Genomic DNA, 10475 nt, shown 5'->3' on the forward strand with positions numbered 1-10475 from the left:
TAAATAAATAAATGAATAAATGAATGAATAAATAAATGTAGTGTCTACAACTTCAGTATTGGAGTATTGGAGATGTGGTCCGATTAGCAGAGAAGACAAGGCTGAGGCCGAGTTAAATTTCACACACTGCAGGCAAACGGACATCAAATGGATTGCAGCTGAGCCTTTTGTTGCCTACTAGTATCAAAGTACTAGGTCAGTGATGGCGAACCTTTGAGCTCGGCGTGTCAGCATTTTGAAAAACCCTAACTTAACTCTGGTGCCGTGTCACATATAGCAATTTTTTGATATTTGCAACCATTGTAAAGCAAAGACTTATATTTTTGGTATTTATTTTATATATTTAAATGCCATTTAACAAAGAAAAATCAACCGAAAAAATGAGTTCGTGTGTCACCTCTAACATGAGTGTCATAGGTTTGCCATCACTGGTCTATAACTTACCACCCCACAGCAATCTCATCTGCTTATCCATCCTGCTGAAATCTGTAAGATGTGTAGGTTGTTTTCTTACGTGTCCCATCTGTCTCATTTAGAACTAAATCACAATATCAGGAAATACAGTCTATACAGGGAAGGGTTTGGAACTCCTAACAAAGGACAAAACTGGCCAGGAACCATCGACGTTATCTGCATATATACAGGCATTTTGGTCAAAGACCACAGACTGCCAGGAGCAAGGTCAGGCTGGTCTGAGCTTGTCTGCTGGATTGAGACTAGGAAAGTCAACCATAGTCCACCCAGGTGAGAAGTGCATTGGCCCGCTTCTCCGCCCGCTTTCTAGCTATGCTTTTGTAGACATATACACACGAAATAGTCTACTGTTCTTAATTTAGCCACAAAGGGAGTTCAGAGGCTAATCTCAATCACTTTTGTTGTTGTTAATCCTCACCTGAGGATATTTTTCCGGCATTTATTTACTTACTTATTTATTTATTTATTTATTTATTTTTCCATTGATTTTTAGAGAGAGTTGAAGGGAGAGGGAGAGACAGAGAGAGAGAAACACCAATTGGTTGCTTTCCACATGCACCCCGACCAGGGCCAGGGATCGAGCCTGCAACCAAGGTACGTGCCCTTGACCGGAATCGAACCCAGGGCCCTTCAGTCCTCAGGCTGATGCTCTATCCACTGAGCCAAACCAGCTAGGGCTAACCTCAATCACTTTTAAAATCACAAAAAGATTTGTTTCCTTTGGAAGCTCTCCATGCCTGTCCCGTGGAACCTCCCTGTGGGTATCAGGGAACAGGCTTCTGCTCTGTGACATGGCATCACCCATTACAGAGCTGGGCGGGTCTGCAGCAGGGCGTGGGGTCCAAGCCCACGAGAAACAGGGACTTTACCAGCCTGTCTGGGGTGGTCTTTGCGTTTGAGAAGATCTGACGGAAGAGCTGTGGAAACTTCACAGGACAGTTCAAAACCCAGGGATTGATGTTGCCCCAACGTGATCACACGGGATGCGTCCTGGGATGCAGGGTTGAATGAATTCCGACTTTTCCCCCAACCGTTAGCTTTCCATGTCATGTGCACGTTTGCTACACATGTCATGTGACTAGGATTCTACAGGGGCCTGAACTCTCGTTCACTATAGGACAGTGGTTGGCAAACCGTGGCTCGCGAGCCACATGCGACTCTTTGGCCCCTTGGGTGTGGCTCTTCCACAAAATACCACGTGTGGGCGCTCACGTACAGTGCGATTGAAACTTCGTGGCCCATGCGCAGAAGTCGGTTTTCAGAAAGGAGATAGACAAAACAAGTACACAAGATGAGTGAGGATGGGAGAGTTGGAAGGGGTCGACCTCAGCGAACGTACGTCAATCAGATTGAGGACGTTTTTAGCAAAGGCCAGCTTAGGAGTACCCTAATGAAGTTAATCACAATGTACCTACCTATATAGTTTCAGTTTAAAAAATCTGGCTCTCAAAAGAAATTTCAATCGTTGTACTGTTGATATCTGGCTCTGATGTCTAATCAGTTTGCCGACCACTGGGCTAGGACCCCACATTATAGCAGGGCCATGGGCATGCATCCAAGGGCTCCACAGATGCCCCATTCCACATGCTCATTGAGACCTGGAATCCCTTCACAGGGGATAGGGTTTTATTTCACACTGATCAGGCCCACCGCTGACTGATACCAGAATCTGAGCGGAGTGGTTTCGGTGACCCTGGAATGGAACATTATAGGGATGTGGAGCTAGAATCATGAAAGGGCTGAAGGAGGACAGGCAAGAGCATGTGCCTTCATCTCCTTCAGCCATTTTTCCAAAGCCAACCCTGCTGGAAACTGCCATGAACAGATCACTGAGATCCAGATTAAACAGGCCTTGTTATTCTTCCTTTTATCAAATATAAAAACTTCTATATTGTTCCCATTTTTAGGTATGTACCTGAACAAAGAATGAAAAATTAAAAACAAAACCATACAATTAAAAAAAAAAAAGGCCACAAAATGCCTGGCTGACATGGCTCAGTGGTTGAGCATTGACCTATGAACCAGGAGATCACAGTTCGATTCCCTGTCAGGGCACATGCCTGGGTTGCAGGCTCCATCCCCAGTGTGGGGCATGAAGGAGGCAGCTGATTGATTCTCTCTCATCATTGATGTTTCTATCTCCCTCTTCCTCTCCTTTTCTCTCTCTGAAATCAATCTATATATATAAAAGCCTACGCGACTGGATGGTAGCTATGACACGCACTGACCACCAGGGGGAAGACGCTCAATGCAGGAGCTGCCCCCTGGTGGTCAGTGTGCTCCCACAGCCAACCTCCCATGGCTGGCCAACCTCCTGTGGTCCCTCCCCCTGCTGGCTTCCCTGATCGACCCCGATCGCTGGTCAGGCCGAGGGACCCCATCTGTGCATGAATTCATGCACTGGGCCTCTAGTAAAAACATATTTTATATATTTTTTAAAAAAGGCACAAAACATATCTCAAGATATTTGCCCCCCGTAACAGAGCTATCCAGATTGAAGTTCCTTAGTTTAAATCTTCACTGATCTGACTTCCAATAATTCATGGCGTCAGAGTTCCCTAGGCATGTAAAAAATGTAACTGTTTCTGTGTTGTTTAGCTGGTTGGTACCCAAGATTGTTCAACTAATAGACTGAATTGAAATACAGTGGGGCCTTGACTTACGAGTGTCCCGATTAACGAGTTTTTTGAGATACCAGCTGTCTCTCAGCTGATTTTTTGCATTGAGTTGATAGAGCAATTTGAGTTAACGAGCTCCTTAACAAGCTCCGTCTAGGAACGAATTAAACTCGTAAGTCAAGGCCCCCTGTAGTTGAAGAGAAAGCCTATATGTTTGGTGGGGACAGGGAAAAAGAAAAAGGTGCCACCAAATCTTACCTACACAGTCATACCGGCCACTGACATATTTCAGTTCGAAACCAACATGACATTTGCAGTAGTAGCTTCCAAATGTGTTCACACATCTCCGATTGTAGGGGCAGACGGCTTCGCCAGAGGCACATTCATCGATATCTAGGATGGAGAACCAGAAGGTGTCAGTGACAGCAAGAAAAGCTCTCTCCCTCTGAAATACACATGCACATGCATGCACACGCACATTACATGTTTGCTGAGTGGATTAATATTTTTCCCACTCTGTAAACTGCATAGCATACACAGTTTTTGAAAACAGTGAGACAACTACGCTTTAAGCAAACTGAATACACAATCATTTAAATTTTGCATTTTACAAAATAATTATTTCATTAGCAAGCTCTCCCAAGTCCTGCAATATTGACGCAAATCACAGAAATGTGTATAAGAATAGACTTATACACAAATTGTGGGTCAAGCCCGGCCGGTGTTGCTCAGTGGTTGAATGTCGACCTATGTACCGGGAGATCACAGTTTGATTCCTGGTCAGGGCACATCCCTGAGTTGTGGGCATGATCCCCATCAGGGTGCCTGCAGGAGGCAGCGGATCCATGATTCTCTCTCATCATTGATGTTTCTATCCCTCTCCCTCTCCCTTCCTCTCTCTAAAATCAATAAAAAAAAACATTTAAAAAGACTCAGGTTTTGATTTCACTTTCAGATATCAAATCAAATAGATATTGTGTTGTTATTGTAGGACGGTGCTGGCTTATTGTTTCTTTTGCATTCCTAAAATAATCAATAAATAAATGATGGACTGATAGCAATTATTTTTCAGTGATTACTTTCCTGCGCACCCTCTTCTCCTTCCAATAAAAATGGCACCTGAACAATCAAAGAGGTGGGAGGGAGGTGTGGATTCAGTTTTATCAGGAATTAACCTTGTCATAGAAACCTTCTTTTACTACAGAATACTAAACTTGTCATTCTAATGAAAGCTGTTTGATTACTCTCAAGGAGCAGAGCCAAATTTTTAATTTACATGATTTTAAAAAAGTGTTTAACTGAGGTAGGACCTATTTGGCTGAGCTTTTTAAATGCAGTTTATCAAGTTATGTATGTTTACGATAAATAAACATCCAGCACCTTGACTGAAAAATATTTCTATTGTAGTAAGGAATTAAGAATATTAAATCAGACTGATATTTCCTTATTTAAATAAACAAGATTAATAACTTTTTCAATGTTCTGACTTGGTTTGACATGGCTTATTAATGCTCTGTGCTCCTTGCTCTGAATATTATGTATATTTGGTGCAATATAATTCAGTATAATACTATGAGGATATGCAATTTGGTGGCCGAAGTAACATGTGCAGGATAAATATACTAAAAGAAAATTCTTTCTTTCTTTTTTTTTTACACTATGGCATTAAGCAACCCCCAAATAATAGAGAAGTGTTCTTTCTAGTATCCCAAAGTCTAGAGCATATGTGGGTAAGAATGTTGTCTCAGAGCCAGACATAAGTCTGTACTCCTGGAGCTTGCAATGTCTAGTCACCAAGATTGTATCAGTGAAAAAGGAGGAATTGAGCTCTAGCTGGTGTGGCTAAGTGGATAGAGCATCGGCCTGAAAAAGAAAAAGGAGGAATTGAGTAAAGGGATTAGTCAAGGGCAGGGGATGGGGCATGGAGGTGATGCCTGCTGCCTTACCAATGCAAACTCTTCCATTTGGGGCCAGGTGGAGTCCCGAGGATGGACACAGACACCGTGGCCCTTCCTCCGTGTCTTCACAGCTGTACTGGCAGTATGTCATGGCACACGTCCTAGAGTCTGGAAAAGTAGGCAAGGGTTAGCCTTCTCCCGAGATGCTAAATATTGCTTACTGAGAAACCACCTCAGAGTTCTGGGGTGTTACATGTAACACGTGGAATGGAATCTATATACATGCCTAATATGCAGAGTGTCCCCTCGGGAGTTTGACCAACCGGGAGTTAGACTGACTGGGAGTTCAATTGCTTGCTATGACATTCACTGACCACCAGGGGGCGCCGCAGAATGAAGGAAGGCCCCAGCCAGCAGCCAGCAGCCAGCAGGGACCCTACCCTTGCACGAATTTTGTGCACTGGGCCTCTAGTTATAGGATAAGCTTCGTTGTTTGAGACCCAAATGGAATCTGGGCAGGGCAGTGCCTTGGTGGCTGCATGGTCTGTTTCGATGGCCAGTGTGTTGAATTTGACTGTCTTTGGGTAGGACATGCACCCCTCAGTTACCAGGCTGCATCTGCCTCTCCGCCTGCCTGAGCTCTAATCACTTCTTTATGTCACCCGCCTGCTCTCTACAGGGTTGAAATGCAACCTCTGATGCAGGTGATCAATGTGAGTAATTAGGGTAGAAGAATCCATTCTAGACAGCTCTCCATGCATGTCTAGCCTCAATGAGAGAGTCGCTCGAGATATGAGACTTGGTCTTTTAGGTACCAGTTTTAAAACATGTGGCAGATAAAACTGATTGGCTGCTAGCCATTCTGGACCCGCTTTTCTCTTTATATTAACAGATACTTGTCTTTTTCCCAGTTTCCCTTGCAGCAAAGAGGAGTGACCATGTCACCCAGTTGTGGCCAAAGAGATGAACAGATGAGTCTGCTGGAGGGAGTGGGATTTCTGGAAAAGGTGCTGCTGTACGATAAAAGGGACAGTCATGACAGAGGTGTTCATTCACTGGCGTCACTCCTTTCCTCTTTGTCTTGCCTCCCTTAAATGTATATGTGATGTCTGGAGCTGCGGCAGCCATATTGTGACTATGAGGCAACAAGTATGAGAATGAAATCAATACCCTGACGATGGCAGAGACTGCAGCTAGTAGCCAGCAGCTAGCAGCTAGCAGGGACCCTACCCTTGCAAGAATTTTGTGCACTGTTGAGCGGTTGTGGAACTGCCTGCCTCTGGCTATTTTAGCAAATAAGATGATTTAGCTGGATTTTTCTGTCACTCATTGCTAAACATAACTTATCTCACAAAAATGCCTTTCCTCAGCAGGAGTCCAGTATGTGTGGATCATAAGCTTCTACAACAGGAGAGCATGGCGCATATGCTCCCTTCATCCACCCCATCCATGGCATGCCAATCACCCAGCTGCACAAGAGACTGCAAGGAGCCAGGTGCAATACAATCAGCATCCAGGAGAGCGCTCGGGGCCACCTGGACACGCTGAGCTATAAACAGAGAGGCCCAGGCAACCGTTACATACATAGAAATAGACAAAGAGAGGGCAGGGCCAGATACACAGGCCAAGGTAATGTAACAAACACCCACGGATTGTTATCTTTCTAGTTTACTCTTCCTTCTCTTTAGTTGTCGCCTTTTAAAATTAATCTTCAAAATTACCTAATCCTATCTTGCCATTTGGAGAAAGATATCTCTTTTGGCACTGACTGGGCCTTCATGGAATGTTTTAGAAACATCCATTAGCATGTATCTTTTCAGAAATGTTAAGTGATTACTATAAAAGCCCGACTAGTGGCTCCCACGAGTGGGGGTTGGGGAGGGGGGTTCTGGAGAAGTTCTATTTGGTAAGTAGTTACATGGGTGCTCACCATATAAGAAGTCATTAAGCTAGGTATTTGCCTCTGGTGGGTTTCTGTTTAATTTATAACAGTAAGGATTTTTTTAAAAAGCCTCTTGAATGCCTGCTCTATCTCATCAGCTTGCTGGCTAAGGAAGAATCTAGATGAGTGGTGGTGTTGGGGCAGTTTGCCAAGAGGGGACAGCCCAAGGGTAAGCCAGGGGAGCAGTGAGCCGGGCATCAGCTAAGATTTTACAACAGGCTGGGGAGTCCCCAGACTCTGCCACCACAGGAAGCTGGCAGAAGGCACAGGCCCCAGGCTTGTTGGGGGCTTCAGGGCAGTAGAAAGAGAAATGAGAAGAGGGAAGGGAGGACGGGAGGCAGGCAAGGAGGATGGGTTTACCTTTTAGCTGCAACATCAAACCTGAACAAGCTTTCCTTCTCAGTAAATGAATGGATAGACTCTCACCCTCCTACGGGACGTGGGTTTCTCTTTATCACAGAAGGGCTTTTCTTTCCAGGAATGTGAATCAGAGTGTATTTGCAACAAGAGTCACTAATCTTTGAGCCTGGGGCAAAGGGTGTGAGAAAGGTAGCTAGTGGGATTGATATCCCAAGATGGAATTTAAATTTATCACCTTCCTGAAACAATATGCTTATTCTAGCCAACATGTTTATTTTTGTGAAGAAACCCAATACATCCCTGCATATATAGAGATACAGAATTTATTTTGTTCCTCAGCTACTCTTTTTATTTAATAGCCACATCCATAGAGACAGAAAGCAGATGTGTTGTCGTCCGAGGAATGGGGGTGACTCTTAAGGATGGTTTCCATTTTGGGGTGAAGATGTTCTGGAATTGGTGGTGATAGTTATACAACATTGTGAATGTGTAAAATGCCATTAAACCATACATTTAAAAATGGTTAAATGGTGCACTCTATGTTATACATATTTTACCACAATTTAAAAAAAAATCACTCAAAGATGTTTTAGCCTGGGGTGATGTTAGAGATTTTTCGGTGTTTTTGTTTGTTTGTTTGCTTGCTTTTAAATCACTCAAGTCAACTTTCCTCCAAGCATCCAATGGCAAAAGTTAAGCCTTAAAGGTTGACTGACAGCAGCCTGGCTGTTGACACTTACTGGCACATGTGGCATCCGGCATGAGCATGTGGCCGCTGAGGCAAAAGCACTTGTAGCTTCCATGTGTGTTCACACATCTGTGTTGGCATGGCCGGGGTTTCTCTCCACACTCGTTCACATCTGCAGGGGGTGGTTAGAACACGAGAAAGGTTCCCTGAATCCGGAAACATCCAGATGTGGGACTGGGTAATGCAAAGATGTTCAGTGAATGTTGTTCAATGAGAACAGAAGATTGCGAAACCACCTATAAAGATCAATGCCAAACTTGTAAGAAATATAATATAAACCCTAGCCGGTTCGGCTCAGTGGATAGAACATCAGCCGGTGGACTGAAGGGACCTGGGTTCAATTCCAGTCAAGGGCATGTACCTTGGTTGCAGGCTTGATCCCAAGCCCTGGTTGGGGCATATGCGGGAGGCAACCAATTGATGTGTCTCTCTCACATCGATGTTTCTCTCTCTGTCTCTCCCTCTCCCTTCCACTCTCTCTTAAAAATCAATGGGAAAATATCCTCAGGTGAGGATTAACAAACAAATATATAAAATAAAAATGCATAGAGCCCTAACCGGTTTGGATCAGTGGATAGAGCCAGAGCGTCGGCCTGCGGACTGAAGTGTCCCAGGTTCGATTCCGGCCAAGGGCATGTACCTTGGTTGCGGGCACATCCCCAGTTAGGGGTGTGCAGGAGGCAGCTGATCCATGTTTCTCTCTCATCGATTTTTCTAACTATCCTTCCTCCTTCCTCTCTGTAAAAAATCAATAAAATATGTGTAAAAAAATGCATAGAAAAAAAAGGCCGGGGAGGCTGTGCTCAAATGCTAATGATGGTTATCTCCAGATGGTGAGATGGAGGGTGACCTTCTTCTCTGTGCTTTTCAGTGTTTACTAAAAGAATTCTGAACATTAAGAATGAATAACTTGCCCAGCTGGTGTGGCTCAGTGGTTGAGTGTGGACCAATGAACCAGGAAGTCACGGTTCGATTCCCGGTCAAAGGCACGTCCCAGGTTGGGACCTCGATTCCCCAGTGTGGGGCGTGCAGGAGGCAGCCGATCCGTGACTCTCTCTCATCATTGATGTTTCTATCTCTCTCTCCTCCCTTCCTCTCTGAAATCAATAAAAATATATTTTAAAAAGAATGAATAACTTTACTACAAGAAAAGTGATACAGAAGGAAAACAAAACTTGAAAGTGATCCTGGGCAGAGGAGATTGTGTTTAGAAATGCTGTCACGTGGGTGCCTTGTGGCTTAACCCCTTCAAGGAAGATGAGAATGACCACGTTCCTTGTAGGACAAACATTCCGCGTGGCAGCAGGCAAACTGCATTGTGGAAAATAAGCAGATGCCTTCGCCTCTGAAAAGAACCTTACGTGGGGATTTTCTTTTATTATTTTATTTCAGAGAGGAAGGGAGAGGGAGATAGAAACATCAATGATGAGAGAGAATCATTGATCGGTAGCCTCCTGCACGCCCCCTACTGAGGATTGAGCCTGCAACCCGAGCATGTGCCCTTGACTGGAATCGAACCTGGGACCCTTCAGTCCACAGGCTGATGCTCTAGCCACTGAGCCAAACCAGCTAGGACACATTGGGATTTTCTGATGCCCTAGTTGGACATTATAAAGGCCCTTACCCATTGCCTGTCCCCTGCACGCTACCATCTCCTGCACAAACCCTAACTGCTTCAAAAGGGGGAGTTGGAGAACGCTGATTGGACTTAATGGCAAATCCAGGAACACCCATCACTTGGCCCTAACCCAGAGGTGATGCACCCAGAGTTTCTTGGAAGAAGCATTTTTGGGAAACACATCAGTGGAGGGCTGGGGCATGTGGCCATTCATGGATATTCACATATAGACTTTGGTTAGGCTGTCCCAGCACAGGGAGGCTGTGGGGAAAACAGGCCGTCTCGAACCTGAGCCAACTGGACAGCTCCTTCAATCTGAATATTTACTAGGACTTGAAAACCAGCATGAAAAATAGCTTCTCTGTTCCAAATCTCTTAGAAGGCATCTTGGTACAGAATCCAAGACATCTGGGAAGTGTGGCTTCCCGGTGTGAATACCCTACTAAGGGATACAGATGAATTCTTACTTATGAGAGCATGATTCTTTTTTTTTTTTTGTTTTTTGCGGTTCAGTATTTTTATTTTGACATTTGCTAAGTAGTTATTATATGATAAGAAACTGTCTTAACTCACCCATATAATGATTATTCTATAGTTGGAATTGGCTTTAACTATTAAAATTGTATACAAGGAAATTAGGGGTGTTGCAGTACTTGGCTGCAAATAACTTGCCATCTGGTGTTGGGTCAGAAAATGCTATTTCATTAGTGCTGAGAAAACAGCCAAACATGAAGCGATTCCTGAGCGTATCTACCAGTTGTCTTGCAATGCGCTTTATTCTCTTAAATCTGAAGACCCAGATTCTTCTTATTCCACA

At 44.2% G+C, this 10475-nt stretch overlaps 1 protein-coding gene across 1 annotated transcript in view; it reads right to left on the minus strand.

Moving 5' to 3' along the window:
* EGFL6 (EGF like domain multiple 6) overlaps positions 1-10475 on the minus strand; it is a gene marked incomplete at its 5' end in the record, with an annotated part of 29328 nt that overhangs the window by 11628 nt on the left and 7225 nt on the right. The window contains 3 exons of the mRNA XM_006759081.1: positions 3351-3485; positions 5039-5158; positions 8033-8152. Of these exons, the coding sequence (XP_006759144.1) occupies positions 3351-3485; positions 5039-5158; positions 8033-8152 (375 nt within the window). The remainder of the gene's footprint in view (positions 1-3350; positions 3486-5038; positions 5159-8032; positions 8153-10475) is intronic.

This window comes from Myotis davidii, unplaced genomic scaffold (genome assembly GCF_000327345.1).
Source record: "Myotis davidii unplaced genomic scaffold, ASM32734v1 scaffold216, whole genome shotgun sequence".
In the NCBI taxonomy this organism is placed as follows: domain Eukaryota; kingdom Metazoa; phylum Chordata; class Mammalia; order Chiroptera; family Vespertilionidae; genus Myotis; species Myotis davidii.